The sequence below is a fragment of the Globicephala melas genome, chromosome 9 (genome assembly GCF_963455315.2).
Source record: "Globicephala melas chromosome 9, mGloMel1.2, whole genome shotgun sequence".
NCBI classification, from domain to species: domain Eukaryota; kingdom Metazoa; phylum Chordata; class Mammalia; order Artiodactyla; family Delphinidae; genus Globicephala; species Globicephala melas.
Genome location: NC_083322.1, coordinates 37,037,690 through 37,058,614, shown reverse-complemented (window position 1 = coordinate 37,058,614; position 20,925 = coordinate 37,037,690). Strand labels below are relative to the sequence as shown.

At 39.4% G+C, this 20,925-nt stretch overlaps 1 protein-coding gene across 2 annotated transcripts in view; it reads right to left on the bottom strand.

Moving 5' to 3' along the window:
* DOCK4 (dedicator of cytokinesis 4) overlaps positions 1-20,925 on the bottom strand; it is a 476,638-nt gene that overhangs the window by 18,724 nt on the left and 436,989 nt on the right. For both annotated transcript variants that reach the window (XM_060305397.1, XM_030857580.2), the window contains 6 exons: positions 20,208-20,294; positions 18,294-18,398; positions 12,947-13,088; positions 11,408-11,574; positions 8,581-8,667; positions 38-214 (listed from right to left, as the gene is read on the bottom strand). In XM_060305397.1, coding sequence (XP_060161380.1) covers positions 38-214; positions 8,581-8,667; positions 11,408-11,574; positions 12,947-13,088; positions 18,294-18,398; positions 20,208-20,294 — 765 coding nt within the window. The remainder of the gene's footprint in view (positions 1-37; positions 215-8,580; positions 8,668-11,407; positions 11,575-12,946; positions 13,089-18,293; positions 18,399-20,207; positions 20,295-20,925) is intronic.

Below are 20,925 nucleotides of genomic sequence, written 5' to 3'. Positions count from 1 at the left end.
ATATGAAAACTTTCAAATGACAATATCTAATCCTCACCTCTTGATACCTGGAAACTCCACCATTAACCGCAGCATCTATAACTCCATTCAGGCACATGGTCAGGGGATTAATATTCTGCATCTGTCTTGTCTGACACTGACTAATCAGAGTCTTCAGCTGCTGATTCTTATTTTCCAATACTTCAGTTGCATTTTCAAGAGGACTCATTTCTACCTGAGAACAAATGAGCATAAATATATATTGGATTTTGTGACATTCAGGAAGAAAGACAAGGGACTTCCCTGGAGGTCCAGTGGTTAAGACTTCATGCTTCCAGTGCAGGGGGCACAGGTTCGATCCCTTGTCAGGGAACTAAGATCCTGCATCCCGCATGCCGTGAAGTATGGCCAAAAAAAAAAAAAAAAAAAAGAAAGAAAGAAAGAAAGAAAAGAAAAAAAAAGAAAGACAAAGTAGATTATCCGTGTTCTGAATTATCTGTGCTCCCCCTTGGCTCCCATCAATATCTCTACCAGGGGCCATAGTAGAATAGACAAGGATGTGGAAGACAAATTAGCTGTTTGTAAGGTCTGGGAAGAGAAGGTGATTCTATTCATTGGTTGAAATGTGGTTTGGATAATCAGCACTAATCAACTACATATTAGCAATGCAACAATCAATTTAAACCTTAAAAGAAAATTCAAGCATGTCTTTTAAAACTTGTTTTTCTTTTCTTTTGAAGGCTAAGTGTTCAAGGGCCCTGCATATTATAACGTCTTTCTAGATACTAAATGCAAAGTACCACAGGAGATACAAAGATGCATTTACAGATCCTCTGATGTCAAGGAGATTTCAGCCTGGTTGGGAAGATGGAACATATGCCCATATGAACCCCATATGCATATATAACAGCACCATAAGGTGGCACAGGATGCCACACAGTTGGGAGTTATAGAAAATAAGATACTCATATATGCCGCAGGATTTATTTGTTGAAGGAGAGCCAAATAGAATCATAATGACTTAACAATTCTCGGTTATGGGAGGCCTAATTGTGAAAATGATGAAAGTGCTCTTCAAATGTATAGCACTGTGACTGTTATTGTCACTGACGTTCTCTTTGAAGAGAAGGCCTGCTAAGCTCTCAGCTGTACAATAATTCAAGCTTACTGTAAGCACATTTCAATACTGGTTCTTTCAGTTAAGGAACGTTTTTAAAGGTCACTTAGATCATCTTAAACCAACACTGAAAAGTACTAGAATAATTTGACTATGTCAAAATTAAGAATATATATTCATCAAAAGACACAATAAAGGAGAAGGAAAGATAAACCAGAAAGTAGAAGATATCTGTAACATGTAAAACCGTCAAAGAGCCTATGTCCAGAATATATAAAGAACCCTTATAAACCATTTAAGAGAAAGGCAAACAGCTGAATTAAAAATGGGCAAAGAAGTAGCCACTTTACAAAGGAAGAAACCCAAATGACCAGTAAACATATGAAAAGTGTTGAACCTCATCTGTGATCAAAGAAGTGAAAAATAATACCACAATGACATACTATTAAGCACTCATCAGTATGGCAAAAATAAATATGACACTAGCAAATGAGAGTGAGAATGTGAGCAACTGAATCTCTCAGTTTCTGCTGTTGGAAGTTCAAATTGGTTCAATCACTTTGGAAAACAGTTTGGGATTCTGTATTAAAGATGAAGATATCTATATATTATATTTTATGATCCAGCAATTCTACTCCTAGACATATATCTGAGGAAAAGTATGTGTAGCAGGAAACATGTACAAAAGTGTTCATAATCATCTCCAAAACCTGTATGTCCATCAAGAATAGAATGCATAAGCATATTGTAGGATACAATGGAATACTTTACAGCAATGAAAACAAACAAGTCACATATAATAACATGGACTAATGTTACAAATAATACTGAGTGACAGATGCAAATTACAATAGAATATATATAGTATGACACTGTTATACAGGCATACCTCATTTTATTGTACTTTGCTTTATTGTGCTTCACAGATGCTGTGTTGTTTTACAAATTGAGGGTTCACGGAACCCTCTGTTGAATAAGGCTACTGGCCTCGTTTTTTTCAACAGCATTTGCTCACTTCATGTCTCTGTGTCACATTTTGATAATTCTCACAATATTTCAAACTTTTTCATTATTATATTTGTTATGGTGATCTGTGATCAGTGGTCTTTGATGTTGCTATTGTAATTGCTTTGGCATTCTTTTAGCAATACAGTATTTTTAAACTAAGGTATGTACATTTTTTCTTAGACATAATGCTATTACACACAAAACACTGCAGTATAGTATAAACATCACTTTTATATGCACTGGGACACCAACAAATCTGTGTGACTTGCTTTATTGTGGTGGTCTAGAACTGAACCAGCACCATCTCCAAGGTATGCCTGTTCAAAACCAGGCAAAACTAAACTGACTTGTTTAAAGAGGCATATATAGGTAATAAACGAAGCAAGAGAATGGATACCATAAAAATTATGATAGGGAGGGAGTAGCAATTGGGAAAGGATACATGGGAGGCCTATAGGGTGCTACTGTCAATGTTCTGTTTCTTTACCTGAGTGGTGGTAAACAGGATTTTATTTTCCAATTATTTAGGACATTAAACTTTTGTTTTATGATCACAAAAGCTAAATCATAAAGAAGAAGTCTGAGAGCTCTGATGAACTGAAAGTTAAAAAGTGAACAAAACATTTTAGAAACAGAAAGTAGAACAGTGGTTGCCAGGTGCTGGGGGGAGGGGGAAAGGGAAATTGTTGTTCAATGCATGGTGCACAACAACGTGCTGTAGTTAATACCACTGTGCTATACATTTAAAAATGATTATGATGGTGACTTTTATGTATTTTTGACCATAGCTAAAAAAATTCATGCTCAACATTATAGATTCGAATGCTATTAATATGAAGAAATTTAAAAAATAAACAAGATACAATAAACACAGACAAAAAACAAATAATAACTTCTGAAAATATTTCCAACATATATTTCAGCTGAATTATTAATATATCTCAAATACTGAAGAAAACTACACGAAGAATATAATCAGTAAATTCGCAAAAAAAGAGTCAATAAATATATGAAAACATATCGTCTCCACTAGCACTCAACAAATGCCAAAAAAAATCAACCCTACTGTGATCATTTTTGATCTATTATTTGGAACTTTTAAAATAATATTCAACAGGGCTTCCCTGGTGGCGCAGTGGTTGAGAGTCCACCTGCTGATGCAGGGGACACGGGTTTGTGACCTGGTCCGGGAAGATCCCACGTGCCGCGGAGCAGCTGGGCCCGTGAGCCATGGCCGCTGAGCCTGCGCGTCCGGAGCCTGTGCTCCGCAGCGGGAGAGGCCACAGCGCTGAGAGGCCCGCGTACTGCAAAAAATAAAAATAAAATAAAATAAAAAAATAATAATATTCAACAGCCAGTGCTGAAGAGAATGCTGGGAAAATGGTTATTCCCAAGAACAGCTATATACTCCAGACAGGGCATAAACTGATACATGCCATTGCTGATCAATGAATCAAAGGTTATACTGTGGACCCTTTGATAGCTCAATTCACTTCTAGGGAAATTATTCTAAGGAGATGATTAAAGAAGTGTGCAAAGAATAATGTGTAAAAATGTTCTTCAAGGAATTATTTTCCTTTATTCCCAGTTTGTGATCCTTAATTCCCATTTACCACTAAAAAGAATCAGGAGTCATTGGAGAAATGGTTGCTTTCGGGTCTGGGGCAGGATTGTACAAGTGAGCCTGGACTACCCAGCCATACCAGTAAGCAAGGAAGGCAGCTGGAGGAAGGCATTAGAGCAGCTGGCCTGTGGTCCATTCACTCTCTTTACTGGAGGGATGTCCTTTGGGAACAGAAAAGAAAGCAGGTGACCTGGTCTTATCTCCTTGTCAATTGAACCTTCAAATAAAAAGACTAACTGCTAGGAGGAAGAAGTGGTATCTATGGAATGCCCTTAGCGGGAAGTCCCCAGCTAAAGGATTGCTTACAGTAAATAAACCCAGAGTCCATAAGGCACACGTCCCTAGAGAATGTCCCAGAGAAGCTTGACAACTCTCTGGAGTATAAAATGGAATATTTCACAATTTAAGTTTCATAATTGAAACGTGCCCTTTGTATGAGGAACTCTGTGAACTTCACTTGGACACTCTGTCTCTTAATCAGGATTATTACTGACGTGGAGAAGAAGGACGTGGAGGACAAGACTTGAGGTCTCAGATGTCTCTCTGCTTCATCTGAGCCTCCTGATTGCCTAAAAGTTATTAGTAAAGCTTGATGCTGATTCCTATGCTTGATTTGACAAACCGGTCCTGTGTGTTAGCTCAGTAACAAAGACAACTTGGATACTGTCAAAAAGACTGAGGAACCAATTTGAAGAGGCTCCCAATGGGCAAAATGGAACAATTTGAAAAATGATGAGTCATAATTGCAATGGATTGAAACAAAACAAACACGTTTAAATCCATGAGTTACTACTGATACTAAAACCCAAACTAACCAAACAAAAGCCTCTTTGGTCACTTTTAAAGGGCGTTAGGGAACCAAATTATTATTTTGAAAACTGGCAGGGCAATTCCATGGTGGGCCGGTGGTTAGGATTCTGCACTTTCACTGCTGAGGGTGCCCTCTGTGTGAGGAACCAGGGTTCAATCCCTGGTCGGGGAACTAAGATCCCACAAGCTTCGTGGTGTGGGAAAAAAAAAAGAAACCATGAAAACTGGTAAATAAAAGGAAAGAATAGAGCATTATCCTTCCTTTCCTATACCTTAGGGTAATCAAATCGGTGATGAGGGCATGTTTCTCTTTACAGAAGTATTCCAATCAACAAACAAAGAAAGAACGATAAAATACCACCATTTTGTAACCCTTAAGAGATGACTGGATGGGGGCAACGAGCGTCACTGGCTGCCAACCAGAGCATATAACACAACCCATGAAGTAGTCTTGCAAAAAATGAAAAGATAAAAAATAAAAACAAAATAACATCTTATCAAGCTTCTAGATCTAACTGCTAATTTACAAAAAAAAAAAATAGGAAGAAACATGTTAAATGATCCCACTGATTCACAGTCTGCAAAATCCATACTTAAGGAAACACTTCAGGATAAACAACCTGGATTCTTCAACCAAAAAACTTCAAGGAAAATAAATTAATTCGGGGGAACCTACAGATCAAATAGGATCTAGGAGGTATTTCAACCAATTTCAATGTGTGGCCCTTATTTGGGTCCAGATTCAAACAACAGATGACAAAAACAAACAAAAACCTATAAAATAAAGACTTGGAGAACTGTGAATAAACTGGATATTTTATGATCAAGGAATTATTGTTAAAATTTTTAGATGGAATAATGGTATTACGGTTATGTTTTTGGTTAATATACAGACTAAAATATTCTTACATAGCTGAAATGATGTCTGAGATTTACTTCAAAATAATCCAGTGTGAAAGGGAATGGAGGGAGGTGTAGATGGAACAAAATTGGCCTTTTTGATAGCTGGTGAAATAAAATGATGGGTAAACCAGGTTCGTTATATATTTTCTCTATTTTTATTTGATATAACTTTAGATTAAAAAGGACACTGGGGCTGTGTACAGAAGTGATTGCAGCAGGGGGAGGGCAGAAGGGCACAAGGTGACCTCTTATACTACTGCAGAAATCGGGCACTAGATGGCACTATCAGTAGGGAGGTGAGGGGTGGTCGGATCCTGGGTAATTTTGAAAGTACCATAGAGCCACACGATTTTCTGATGGATATGATGTGAAGTGTGATGATATTGTCATTATCTTTAGAGTTCAAAAAATCATTATTTGTACATTCTATTTTATAGCTTTTTCATCGTGTTTAAAAATTTTTAAATAAGCTTACTTTTTAATCAAAAAAATAAAGATCCTGTTTGTTTTGAAAACAATAAAAACAATTACTGAGGAAACAATTGTTCAAAGGCATTATCATCTTTGAAAGAATGGGAGAATATGTTCAATAATATGTTCTGGGGTTACGATTTAGAGAATAAAGGCCCGCAGTCTCATCTGAAATCTCTGCTGCTACATGTTTTCAGAACTCAGAATATTTCTGATTTTAGAAAGGTAACATAGGGTGCATATAGTATATTATGTAATCCTCAAGATGTGAAAACATCTTTTGGTATTCAGAATCCTTCAGATTCTGGCATGGCACATAAGGAATTTCAATTCAGTGTGGCATATATGTATTGAGTACCCACTCTGTGCCCAGATCTTCAGGACCTTCCACACTAGGAATTAAAGCAGTAAACCAGCTTTAATAGAAGGTGGGGACATGCCAGGCAGTGGGAATAAGCGAAAGACATGAGGTTGTCAGAAGTGGGCTGTGTTCAGGGAACAGAATAGCCCAGTTGGGTTTGTTCTGTTTGACAGAATATAAGATTGCATATTCGAATGAAGTAGGCAGCTGACGTTTGAAAGGCTGTGTTTAGTGATTCTCCTTTAATCGTTATCAGCACGCTGCTTTTTATTAGCGGGGTGTATGTGTGTGTGTATATAATATTTCCAAGGTTAGGAACATTGGTGAGTGTCACAGAATTTAATGCTCTCGGTAGCAAGCAGCTGACAAAGCTCTCTGAATCATTAATGCAGCATGGATGACTAAGAACATCTCTGTGGGTTGGGCCCATGCCATTCAGCAGGAAGCAAAACAATAAGACTTTCTGAGCACTGATGTCAGCAGCCTCTCCTCTTCCGCGAAGGCTGCAGGGTCCACCATGTAAGCAACCAGCTTTGTGGACCCTTGACTCAGACCTGACAAGAACACAACCACACTGATGTAATCTGCTGGACTGAGTTCAATTTGTTAAGGGAGCTGTATGAATTTTTCCACCCAGCAAAATGAAGATGCCATTAAATCCTTAGTGTGATTGAATAGGATAAGCTGAGGGTGGTTTCAATGCTTAGAGAGATTTCAGGTAGGATAAGCCATTCTTGGAAGACAATTTGGGCAAGAACTGCTCTTTCTTGTTCATTGACAGAGTGGACTTGTTACTTAAAAAAAGGAAGGGGTTAAATGGTGTTTTCACAATTGGCACATTTTCTATTAGCCAGAGGACAGTGGCTGGCCCGAGACATGATGGATATACCAAGGGTGGGAGAAGGGATGCTTGAGATTGCAGGGCTGTGGCTGACAGCAAGGTGCTGGCAGCTTGAAGAGCAGCCCAAGCACGGGGCGGGGTCTCAGTCCGGATGTGGCTACCTTCGGCAACTGCTCTCTCTGTTTCCACAACTGGGGACTGGAGCTGGGAGGCGTGCTTTACAACCCGAAGGCTTCTTGGCTGCTGTGGTTTCCAGGTTCTATAATGACACCCGCTGATTTCTCCACTGGTGCCCAAGGAGACTAACACAGCAGCATCCCTTCTACTGTGAACTGTGACAGCATGGACGTACTGTGTGTCAAATACTGTGCCGGGGCTTGACACTGGCTTCGTGTTGCCTTATAAGGCTAGAAGTGATAAACATAGCTGGCTTTGGAGTCAGAAAAATCTGGGTTCGAGTTTATCTTTTTTCAATATCTTGCTATGGAACCTCTGGCAAAGGCTTTTAACCTCTTGTCAAAACTTGTGAAAATGGGGATAAGAATACATACCTCAGATATGGAGAAATGAGAACCCTAGTCCACTGCTGGTGGGAATGTAAACTGCTTCAATCACCTTGGAAAATAGTATGGAGGTTCCTCAAAAAACTAAAAGCAGAACCACCATATGATCCAGCAATGCCACTCCTAGCTATATAGCCAAAGAAAATGAAAATACTAATTCAAAAAGATACATGCACCTCAATGTTCCTAGCAGCATTGTGTACAATAGCCAAGATATACAAGCAATCTGAGGGTCCAGCCACAGATGAATGGAGAGAGAAGATTTGAGATATATATATATATCTACACACACACACACACACACACACACACACACACACACACACACACACCGGAATATTACTGAGCCATAGAAAAGAATGAAATTCTGCCATTTGCAACAATGTGGATGGACCTAGAGGGTATTATACTTAGTGAAATAAGTCAGACAGAGAAAGACAAATACTCTGCTACCACTTATATGGGGAATCCGAAAGTAAAATAAATGTGTATAACAAAACAAACAAAAAAGAATACATACCTTGTAGCTTTAGTATGGTGATTAAATTAGTTAATGTAGATAACTTTCTTCCAGTGGCCTGGCACTGAAGGTAAGCAGTGAAGGTCACATAGCTAGAGTAGTTAGGAGAGCTGGAATTTCAGTTCTTCTAACTCAAGGGCCCGAGGTGTTGACATGCTGCAGTCATTGCTATTTTTGAGGAATCCCTCTGGCTGGCTGGGCTAGGTCAATGGTAATGTTCCCCTTCCAGCTTTGGTCACAGTGGTCAATAAATATCACAAACATTCACTAACTTACTATGAGTGTTTCCAGGGACTTCGAGTCCCAAGCAGAAGCAATAAATATACAGACTGACACCTGATGAGGTGATGAGAAAGTTCTTGAGAATAAGCTCTGATCCTTACCACTTCACGCTTCTCCACTTCAAACCAGCGGGAAATTCCGGGTAAACTCTGCACCAAGTATAATGATGTTCTCTCCACCCAGAGACTCTACGAAATACAAAACAAATTAAGTCCCCAAGTTACCTTTTTTCTAGTTACTGAGCTATGACTAATGTTTGCCGTTCAGTTTTATCAAGTTTTCGGTTTTGTCAGCTTTTCTTTAGTATTCATTCCAGTACTTCATCAACCCCTTTGCACTCAGAAAGCTATCACAGTAAGACACACTGAAGCTTATGTAAAGTTCATTGTATATCATCTGAAACTTTTTTCTGTGTAGAATAAATCATCTACTCCAGACAGCATGCTTAAAAATATAAAAACAGGTCATCACATTATTTTTTTTACTATTTCCTCTAAGTTTCTAATTTAAACTCTCTCTACTCTGCAAGGGGTCTAGCCATTTTTATTTGGAAGAGGTAAGTAGTAGTATCAGCTATTCGACACGGGATTAGAATCACAGAATCCTCAAGGAGGAAAGGGCTTTAGGAATCACACAGCCTGATCTTTCTGTTTTAAAGATGACAACACTAAGTCTTCAAGAGGCATGTGACCTGCTCAAAGCTACCTTCCCATCACCTGTAGAGCTGCCCCTAGGACCCCTGCACTAGAACTTCCGACTTCTCCGTTGCTACAGGCACTGTGCCACGTTTTCTCGTGCCGATATTCACTGCTGTGATCCAGGAGGATCTGTATGTAAGAGCCAGGGCTCCCCTGGCCAGGATGAGCACCCTCGTGACACGTGAAACCATGGCTGCCTTTGGTAAGAGCTGCTGTTGATGACGACTTTCTCTTTTGTCAACCAGGCTTCTGGAGGCTTCTGCATCTCTGCCTCATGTTTCTTACTTAAACAAAGCGTATTCCTGCGTGGATAATAAACTTGACAAAATCCCTGAAATAGTGCCATTTATTCAACAACAACAACAAATGGAAGTATTTCTTTGTGCCAGCCAAGACCTACTGCAATGAATAGGGCAGAGGCCTGGTGACAGGGGCCCCGCGTGCTCTGCTGGTGACAGGGGGGTAAGCAGATCCAGAAGGGTTCAGGGAGAGGAGAAAGGAATGCTCCAGGTGCTGGGGGAAAACAGAGGAGAAAGCAGGCGTGCCCAGCACCCTGTGGGAGGAGGACAGCGCTTCTCAGAGAAGGTGACACGTGAGCGGAATTTTGAAGAGCGAGTAGGAGTTTGCCAGGCAGAGAGCGGGGGAGACAGTGCAGGCAGCAGGAAGCAGCAGGCGCAGAGATGCGAGCGGCTTGTGAAAGGGCGGCTTGTGAAAGGGCATGGCAGGAGATGGAGGGAGAAGCTCGGTGCTGCAGGAGCTGACAGGGAGGGTGGGTGAGTGCAAGGGCAGTTTGGAGCCAGATGCTGAGGGCTGTGAGCACAGGAGTGAGGAGCCAGATTTATTTATTTATTTTAGGAGGGTTGCTACAACACTGATAAATATTTAACGTGATGGCCAAGGGGAAATGTGGTGCAGCGGAAAAAGCAATGGAGATGGCATCAGAAGGTGCGGGTTCTAGTGCAGGGTCCGGGGTAATTAGAACGCCACTCTGAGCAAGTCATCTGTCCAACTCTGGTGGATCTTGGACTTTTTACCTACTGGAAACTTGCAATGAAAACTCTATTACACATTAATGATCTTTAATTGGTTTTGGAAGGGCAAAAGAAAAATTAAGGTATCCAAAAGGATTAGAAAATGGTCATGGATCTTTTCAATAACATCCTAGTGCTATTTTCCAGTGGTTTCCTGGCCTTGATATTTAACCCATCAACCTCCTTGCCCAAAGGACTATGCTTTGCTCAGTCCCATCATAACAGTGCAAAACAATCCAGCTTTCCCTCTGATCACTTGGCTGTGAGTAACTCCTGCAGTTGCTGCTGGGAGCACTGGGGACTGACACTTAGGCAGGGGTGACAAGGCAAGTTCACATCAGACAATCACAGCTGATAGGAGAACATCTCCCAGCTTAAGTAGAGACGCTGTGATGAAAGAAGCTAAGCCAAGTCACCCACAATCCTACATTCATTTTACATTCTCTGTTTAGAGGGAAATACTGACTAACTGAGGATCTGTGTGGTTTCACTTTGTCCCTGTTAACAAGGAAAGAGCAGATTATAATTTATCGGTGGAACAATCTTGCCCCTTTCCCCCAGGGTGGCTGTGAGAAACCTTGCCCTTTCCGGCTGAGAGAGAATTAGCAAGGCATATCGGAACTACTGAGGATGGAGGACTCAACCCGTGCAAACAGTCTATGGTTTGTTTTTATTCTGGGTCCTCTCAGAAGTTCTAGTTACACACCATTCTAATAAGAAAATGCAGCAAAAGATAGCACAGAACTCTCCCACTGCACCAGCAGGCTCCCCAGTGGTTCTGTCTCAGAATCCCCTGTTCCTTCAGTATCCTTTACTCACGGCAGTCTCTTGTAACTGAGAATAAATATCCTGAGGTTCCCACAGTTGGTTAAACGTGAATGAATGAGAGGACTGAGATGAATCATGAGAGCTCAAAAACTGGACCGAGGACCACTGCCATTAGAATCGTCATAAACGTCAGGGCTTCCTCTATGACCCAATGAGTCAGAATTCCTGGGCTAAGAAATCTGCTTGATGAGAAAGCACCCCATGTCACCCTGATACACGGTAGAGTTTGAGAACAACTAGACCACATGATTTCTGGTCCCTTCCAGCTTTATCACTTGACTCTATTCTGAGTAAATATTTATCAAGCATTTTGCCCCCAGGAGTTCACAGTCTACCTGAGGAAACCGCGTGTCATAAGAACGACCTAGTACCTTGAATTCATTCTCTTTATCTTTAGTGCCTTTGTGAAATGGTCTGTCGTAGCGGAATTTCCAGATGTGATTCACTTTATAGAAACTTTTGATGTTGTCCGGGACACCCTCTCTCTGCAGGACCTCTTGGCTGTCCGGGATGGGAGTCACGGCATATATCTGCAAATCTAGGATTCAAGAGTCAAGGAGGGAACCTGACTTGGCAAACTCTGTGGCAGTCTGGCTCGAGCTGAGCTGTGGCAGAGAGAAGAGGCTGGGGAACAATCTGGTGTTTCTATCTGGAGCCAAGTCAAAACTGCCAAGAAGGCGCCAAGAACTCGGTTCATAGCAAATCACCTCTCAAACTACAAGCCTTCAAGTAGTTTTACATAGGTGATTCTGACAAAGTATCAGTTTGAAATTTCTATGTCCTGTGAATTTATTTATCATTGACTTTTTTTTCTCTTTGGTTGGGGGTGGGTGGGAATGGCTTGGATCTCACATACTCAAGATTGGTTTAATTTTAATCCTGGGTCATGAGACACTCTGATCTTTAGTGCATGTATGGTCTTTTTAAAATTTGTTTGTTTGTAAAACAATGTACAAATACCCATGCAACCAAAGACAGTAACCAGTACTGATAGTAACGCATATGCTCCTGTCTCCAGCCTTCCCACATTTGTGGTATCCGCTCTCTCAAGTCTTGTATTGACAAGCAGAGTGTTTAGTTGTAGTTGATACTTTTAAAAACTACTTTAAAGGCTATCGTATTTACTTGTATGTTTACCTTCTTCTCTTCTCATTCAAAGAAGGATAGCAAAATGTTTTCCTTACATAACTTCTTGCTTCTGGTGCATTTAAGTTTCTACTTTGAAATGGCATCTGTAATTTTCAGGGGGAGTTTCTGGTCTTCTTTAAGATCATCAGTTTCAGAAAAAGACAGAGGAATTCAGAAAAGAGTGCTGGGGTGAATTCCCTTTGCCTCTAATGCCTGTGTAATTTCAGTTGAGTTGTTCATGTTTAGACAATGGGAGTGTCAATTATACGGCAATTATTAAATGATGAAGTGCTGTCCAGGATGCCATGGCTAAGAGTCCCTGGAAGATACGGGGCGGGGGGGGGGGACTCTCTCCCCTTCCATCCAGAATAAAAATAGCAAGGGAAAACGGGGTAATGATATGTCCCAATAAACATACTGCTATCATTTCCTTGAACTGAATTCAAGTAGTTTCTACAGGGGATGCCAGAGGAAAATTATTCTAAGGGAAATCCCTAAAAAGGAGCTTTAAAAGCAGGGCTGAGATACAGAAAAGTGGTAACTAAAAGGAGGAAAATTCTTTAACAGAATCCTTAAGGGATTTCTTTTCAACTAAATCATGAGAATAACTATCATAATTCTGTCTGGAAGGAGCTAACCTAAAATTAAGACGATGAGAAAGAGGGAGCGTAAGAACAGAGCTACTGAAAAGGGATCGGTAGTTGAACCACCTGCATGAAAATGCTCTGCAGCTAAAGGCCCGTGTGATCTAACTGGAATCCAGCCCTTCTAGGTGTGGATACACTGAGCTTCTGCCTGGAAGATGGTCTCGTCGGGCTGGTTGGCATGCTGCATGGCGATGGCGTGGGGGAACTCGTTCAGCATTCTCTGCTGGAAGGCCTCCAGCCTTTCGTAGTCATGCCCTCGACACACAAACTCTTTATTCTGGAGGTGAAATCAGAAAAAAAAAAAATTAGGACCATATAATTGGGTGTTTTAATTACAGAGAGAAGCCAAAATAAATGACACTGGCGGTAACTAAGCATAGGCCCAACATCAACAGACTATAACCAAAAAAATACACTGGAACAGTCTAAAGAATTTACCCAAATATTAAAAATGCTAAGCAAAGGTCATGAGCATAACTCTCTATTGCTTTTAATAAGTTCCAGTAGCATGCCTCACTCTTCTGGGTTCACCTGCATGAGGTGCAAAGGGGCGTCTGATTCTCAGAGCACCGAAGCGCAAAACAAAGCAATCCTGTTCCCTCCAATGTTAGCGAACACATGTGTTACAGATTATTTTCATAAACTGGATATCAAGTTAAGTGGATAAATTTTCAATCTGGAAGAAAGCAAACTGAGTGCAATCTCTAAAAATACATTTTACTGCACTCTTTCTACAAAGGTCACTGAGATCGCCCTTAACACGTTCATTCCTAGATCCTTCCGTATAAAGGAAGACTAGGCCTGTCTACATTCCAGTTCTCAACAGGGCTGGCACCGGATGCTTCCCTGCCATCCCCAACTCAGCTCAGCCTTCTGTAGCCAGGAATCCTGTTAACTGGCTGAAGCTAAGATTTGGGACTTTTAAGGTCTTGCTAAATTTTTGTCTGTTTTTGGTTTTGTTCTTACAATATGTATAAACATTCTGTGGTTAGGACTCTCTCTCACTGAGGAAAGAATGGTGAAGGTCATCCTTGATGGAGGCTACAGAGCTGGAAAGATGGGCACGTTTCTAACAAGTGCCTTTATGATTCGGTTATCGATAAGGAGGAACTCTTTCTGACAGTTTAATGATAATGAAATTATAATTGTTGAGCACAATCATTGACTAGGCTCTCTGCACATACCTTATTTAACTCAAATAAACTTGAGAGGTTGTTACCTCCGCCCCCCATTTTATAATTGAGAACCGAGGATCAAAATGGTTACATACTTTGTATGAGATTTAAGCTCAGGTCTGAGTCCAAGGCCTGAGCTCTCTCTGTTCTGAATGTGGCCTGGTACATCCAGGAAAAACTCCTAGGAGCTACTGAGACCAAGAAAGATTGTGGGATAACGTGCCTTGCAGATCTTTAAGAAATACAGTGATTTGTGGTCTGGGGAGTTAAGGCCCAAGGGTCTCAGTGTTTCTCAGCTCTGTGAGGTTTCTGTGATTGCGTCTGTGATTGTGTCAAATGCCCCAAGGAAGAAGTCTGGGCCAAAGTGAGGAAGTTAAAAACCACCCGTGGGCAGAGGGCTCGGGGTTGCAGCTGAGAAAAAGCAGCTGCAGGCACGCAGAGGAAACAACAGCAGGACTGGGTGCTGAGAACCTGCCACAATTCCCCACAAGCCTCTCACTAAATCACGACCCTTTGAAAAACACAAGCTAAGACAGACTCCCTAGAAATTAAGACCCCCCCCCAAACAATCCTATATTTAAAACTTTCTTGATAGAAGTTATACCTTCTGATGCTGTATTATTTGTTTTTTTTCTACTCAAAAGATAATCAACAAGGACCTACTGTATAGCACAGGGAACTCTACTCAATACTCTTTAATAACCTGTATGGGAAAAGAATCTGAAAAAGAATAGATGTATGTATATGTATAACTGAATCACTTTGCTGTACACCTGAAACTAATACAACATTGTAAATCAACTATACTCCAATATAAAATAAACTTTTTAAAAAAGATAATAAATTTGCTTGATAAAATAAGATAATACATACCTTCCTGCATCTTACAGAAGTCCCCAAATAAATATCTGAATACTCAAAAAACTGAAACAGTTCTTAAAAAATGCTTATACATCACAACAATTTGTAAAATCAGGGGAGTTCCTCTAAGTGTAAAGTCATTCAGTGGTATTAAGAAATCATTTTGGAATAAACATAAATTTTGTGTCTGATTTTTGAGTTTCTGAGAAATAAAGAGGAATTAAGCATTTCCTCCATCAATGCTTTTTTTTTTTAAACCACAGCTTTACTGAGATGCAGTTCACATACCATAAAATTCACGCTTTTGAAGTATGCAATTCAGTTGCTTTTAGTATATTCACAGAGTTGTGCAACAATCAGCATTATCTAATTTCAGATTATTTTCATTACCTCAAAAAGGAACTCATGCCCATTAGCAGTCACTCCCTAGTTCCCCTCCCCTCAGTCCTTGGCAACCACTAATCTATTTTCTGTTTCCATAGATTTGCCTATTCTGGACATTTCATATAAATGGAATTACATAACACGTAGCCTTTTGTGACTGGCTTCTTTCACTTATAATATTCTCAAGGTTCAACCGTTTTGTAGCATATATCATTATCTCATCCCTTTCTTATTGCTGAATATTCCATTGTATAGCTGTACCATATTTTGTTTATCCATTCATCAGTGGATGGACATTTGGACAATTTCCTTGTTTTGGCAATTATGAATAATGCTGCTATGAATACTCGTGTACATGTCTTTGTGTGGCTCTATGTTTTCAATTCTCTTGATTATACATACCTAGGAGTGGAATTGCTGGGTCATATTTATTATTAATACTTACTTTTTTTTAATCGTCTTTTTTTTTTTTTAAAGGAAATACATACCTGTGGTATAAAGAATTCCCAAATAGCACAGGGCATACAATAAAAAGTAAATCTTTTTCCCATCCTTGACCTCAGTCATTCTCCTTAGACAAATCATTATTCAAACATATTCTATGCATATAAAACATTGTCAGTAAAGAACCCATTTTCCATGAGGGTAAAAAAACCCTACTTTGATCATACAATCATATAAATATATTAATTTATTTGAGCTTTAAACATTTTCTGGAAATTGATCAAACAATGAAAGGAAATTTTTAATGTTGACATTTGTTTGTTTTTAAATCAAAGAACAGACTAGAATCTGATTTCCTAAAAAAAGGTCTAGCCTCATGATTCCAAAGGGTACAGTGCTCTTTAGAAACCAATAGAGGGTGACCCTTCTCTTTCATTTGGAAGGAAATGCCATTTATTTCTAGAAAAACTGTTTCGAAAGAACAGTGATACAGAGATTGATTTATTCCAATGGACTTTTCAACAAAATTCATTTTATTAGCCGATGCAGTCCTCTAATTTGCTAAATTCCCTTTAAAATTATGGCTCCTAAACTGCTTCTGATTTTACACTATTAATTAACACTAATTGCACATACTAGATAGACATCTAGGATACTTCATAATACACTTGCAAGCTGAATTCAGAATTTGATCAGGGCTACAACACTTTTGTGGGCTGCTTTCTCTATAAAAAATATTAAAAATCATATTGTATGACTCATTTGGTATAAAGACAAATAGATGAATAATAATCTAATGTATAATATACATTATAATATATACTATAACATTTTCTTTAACCTAAAAGTTCACTTTTTTCTGGGACTTTCCGGGCAGTCCAGTGGTTAGGACTTCACCTTCCAATGCAAGGGGTGTGGGCTCCATCCCTGGTTGGGGAGCTGAGATCCCACATGCCTCATGGCCAAAACACCAAAACATTAAAAAAAAACAGAAGCAATATTTTAATAAATTCAATAAAGACTTTAAAAATAGTCCACATCAAAAAAAAATCAAAAAAAAAGTTTACTTTTTTCTTCTGATTTTTAAAAGAAATTAAAACAGTTTTATGGGCCATCTAAGAATAATATGGTCTCTAAACACTGTAGGTACTGTGCATAATGGATTAGGTAGCCCTGAGTACGATAAGAAAACATCATCTTTGCATGATTTTGAACCAAGAGAGGAAGGGGATCTGCAGCAGCAGAGTCATGTCTGGACCCTCCTGTGGGGTCTCGGCCCTTTGTGCTCCTCACAGCTCTAGAACGTCCTTCCTTCCCCTCAGAACTTGGACCCAGGCCCTGTGTACTCTGTGGGGAGTGGCTGATCACAGCCTAGGACCAGCATGTCCATTTTCAAGATGTAGTCTTTCAAATTCAGCATGTGTTCTGAGTTTGCCACTATTTTTTATTTGGAATCAAGTTTTCCTTTGTCTTCAGGCAGGTCCATCTCCTGAGCCAACAATGTGACCGGGTACGTCACGTGGCTCCTCTTTAATCCAACAAAGAGATTTTACTTATGTCTGCGTGGCACCCAAATACACGGTCATTTCAATCAGCTAAAGATGACTGATTTGTTATTTGAGCATTCGTTCTACGTAATACTAAATCAATCTTTGCCTATGGTGTTTGGGTATTTTATATATATGTATGAATAAAGGTTTTATATATATTAAACCTTTATTCTGAAAGGCAGGTAAGTTAATGATTATTAAAGAAAAAATGAAGTCAAACCTTTCTTCTCTCTGTTCGCCTTCAAGTACCCCCATCCTGTATCTATCCATAGGTACTGACAGTTAAAGCAAGGTATTTAGGGCAACACAAATACCAAAATATTTGTATATTGAGATTTAAAGTTTGTAATGAATTCACTCAGTGTTACAAAATTATCCTAGATACTTCTCCTTAGTTGCCTGGGGAGGTGAATTCCCTCTCCCAACCAATGCTTTTAGGCAAGCAAGTGTAAGTGGGATGTTACTTATCGAAATGTTATATAAGTATTCAAGCACCTAAGAGACTACTCGGTACAGTGTGTACAACGGTGAGAATGGAATCAAGTATTTTACTATCCAGTAGGTACCTTAGAGAGTCTGGAAAATTTTCCTTTGTAGAAATAGTTTCTACTAGCAATAAACTGCATCTCTTTGCTGGGTGCCATTTAGCTTTTCACAGAATCGACTAGGCCAAACAATGCTCTTCACGTGATTCTGGAGGAAGAGTTTGCATATAATGTGAAACTGCTATGTTTTCTGCAACTCCAGCCACTTCTCTTGAATGTTAACTCTACGGAAACCGCATTCTGAAGAGAGGCTCTCTATCACACAGGGGAAGCAACTGTAATTGCCAGAGACCGCTCATGAGGTATAGTAAGCTTAGAAACTTAAGAAGAAAAATCAAACGATTGTTTGGAATCTTGGGAAATTACTAGATGAGTGTGTTTGCAAACTACAAAGTTAAAAGAAAATCTCATGACGTTATTTTACCCTGTCTTAAAAGGATAAAATGTCATTCAGATCTTAGTTTGCTTGATTGGGATATCTATATTGGAAGTATAAAAGCAAATTAAATAGTATATTACTTACTCTTAAGAAAAATGGAAATTTCTTCCCATAAAATCCAACTCTGAAGAACTCTGGCTCAAGACGTTGCTGGTCCATAATTTTGTCATACAAAGAGGCTTCCATCATCTAGCAAAGAACAGGGGAAATTTTAATCATTTTATCTCATCTTTTAGCTCTACCACTTTATAGAAGAGGATATTTCTTCTACAAAAAGGAGAACATCATTTAGTTCAGTTTGCAGAAAAGAAGGTTTGACTCCCTTTCTGTGCTTTAAGGCAGGGATCAGCAAACTTACTCTGTAAATGACCAGGCGATAAATATTTTAGACTTTGCAGGCCACATGGTCCCTGTCACAATTACTCAATTCTGCGAAGCACAGAGGCTGCAGTTTCCCAACCCCTGCTTTAAAGGATCAAGTATGTTATTATATGTTCTTACCAGAGAGAATGATTTCTACGCACCTGGTCTATCGAGGACATATTTTCTTCACAGTAAGATAAAAATTAACATGAACTGTTAGAGGCAAATTCTGGAGAATTCTCGTACGCACCTGTGGATTTGGTTTTCCTGGGTCATGGTAATTTGGGACATTTGGAAGGTGCAACCTTGTACAGGTTGGACAGGGATAAACCAATAAACCAAACCAAAGGGGGCCCATAGTGCAAAGTGCTGTCTGGGCTGAAAGCTCTTAAATGTGTCTTTGACAAGGTTGGAACTACGAAGTACATAAAGCTTATGGTTCCCCATTCATGGTATTATCATCCCCAGGGTTTCCACAGAAAGACTAATAATTCACTTGAAAACATTCCCCCTTCCCCCGCCCCCAGTAACAGCCCCCCAAAGAGCAGTTGGCATGAAGTGCAATGCTTTGCGTTTATAAAAATCTTAGTGACTATGGCACCCAAGGGCTCTAATGGGTAAACACTGTAACCTCGATTCTATTCCAGGGACAGGATGCCAAGAGAAGCACAACAACATTTTTATATAAAACTGCAGTGCCTGCCAGCGCCCGCATGATGAACTGAAGTTAAAACAAGGTTTTTCCTCCTTGGTTTTGATGTTAGGAGAAATATCGATGAACTGCTGACATGAAATACTACGCCCAAAGTACAGGGCCAGCTCCCGCCAGCTGAAAAAGTTACTGGTGGTATAAGGGATTTTGAGCTGTTAAAGGTTTACGAGATCATCTCTTAAATTGCTACCTCAGAATTAAAAGGAAACATCATCATCTTTTTAAAAAATGTATATATAAAGGCTGATGATCCTGTTTTAGAAACCCTGAAGAGCTTAAGTGTTACAAGATGACACCAAATGTTCATGACTTTAAAGAATAGGACTTGGAGTACCAGAGGGACTTGCATGAATTTGAAATAAAAGAAGGTATAAAACATTTGTTCAGGGACACAAAATATTAAACTCCTTGGGCTCTTGGGTACTAAGACCTTGGTTTCCGTTTAGCAAATAAAAACATATTTCTGAAGTGAAAAAGATTTGACACCTATAGAAGTTAACCCCCAAATAGTTAAAAACGTGTCAGCTAGTCATTTTTACTATTTTGCTGCGCAGATTATGGGACTAAGAATGGTACATTGTTACAGAGATTTGTGTGCAAGTGGCAAGCTCTTCTAATAGTGTGGAGAGTTTCCTCAACAAACTGAAAGTATTTATCTTGGGTTAAATTTTATATTTCATATGTCAGATGTGTTTAGAATAGATCAAGGGCTCCCTTTTTGTATATTAATCAGAAAAATCACACAGATCAACATGCTATTTCTCTGTATAAATAGAGGAGTATGCTTCAGAGGAAAGGCATCTTTAAAAAGCTTTCTGCAAGACATATCAAGACTATCACAAAGCTAATTTCATAGCGCCATGTTGGAAAGCTAAGCAAAAAAGAATTCCGTAACCCGATTAGGATGCATCCAGGTACCTTACCCTCATCTTGCTCAGGTTTCTATAATCATAATAACTTTCGTACTGCTCTGCAATCTTCCGGCACAAGATGATGCCATTCTCCCAACACTGTGGACAAGTGAATGACATAAATGTTCATGATCTCACAACATTTACTAACTCCCACCCAGAGGTCAGGAGGTGACTGCTTTCAGATGATCAAGCCTTACTTCTTAACCTTTATAACCTACCCTTAAGGTACCACTGCAATTTTATGCATGAAAACAGCATGTAATTAATGTGTTAACTATTAAAAATCTTTAGAGAGTGGGAAATGATTACCCACCACAAGTCATTAACATATGGCACAAAAACAACATTTCCTGGCATCATTTCAAAATTATCATGTTGAAGATGTGGTGTGTATATATATATATATACATACATACATACATACAATGGAATATTACTCAGCCATCAAAAATAATGAAATAGTGTCATTTGTAGCAACACAGATGAACCTAGAGATTATCACTAAAGCAAAGTAAGTCAGGCAGAGAAAGACAAATACCATATGATATCACTTGTATGTGGGATCTAAAATACAACACAAATCAACATAGCTACGAAACAAAGAAAGACTCACAGACACAGAAAACAGACGTGGTTGCCAAGGGTGTGGGGGTGGGAGAGGGATGGAGTGGGAGTTTGGGTTTAGCAGATGCAAACTAGTATATATAGGATGGATAAACAACAAGGT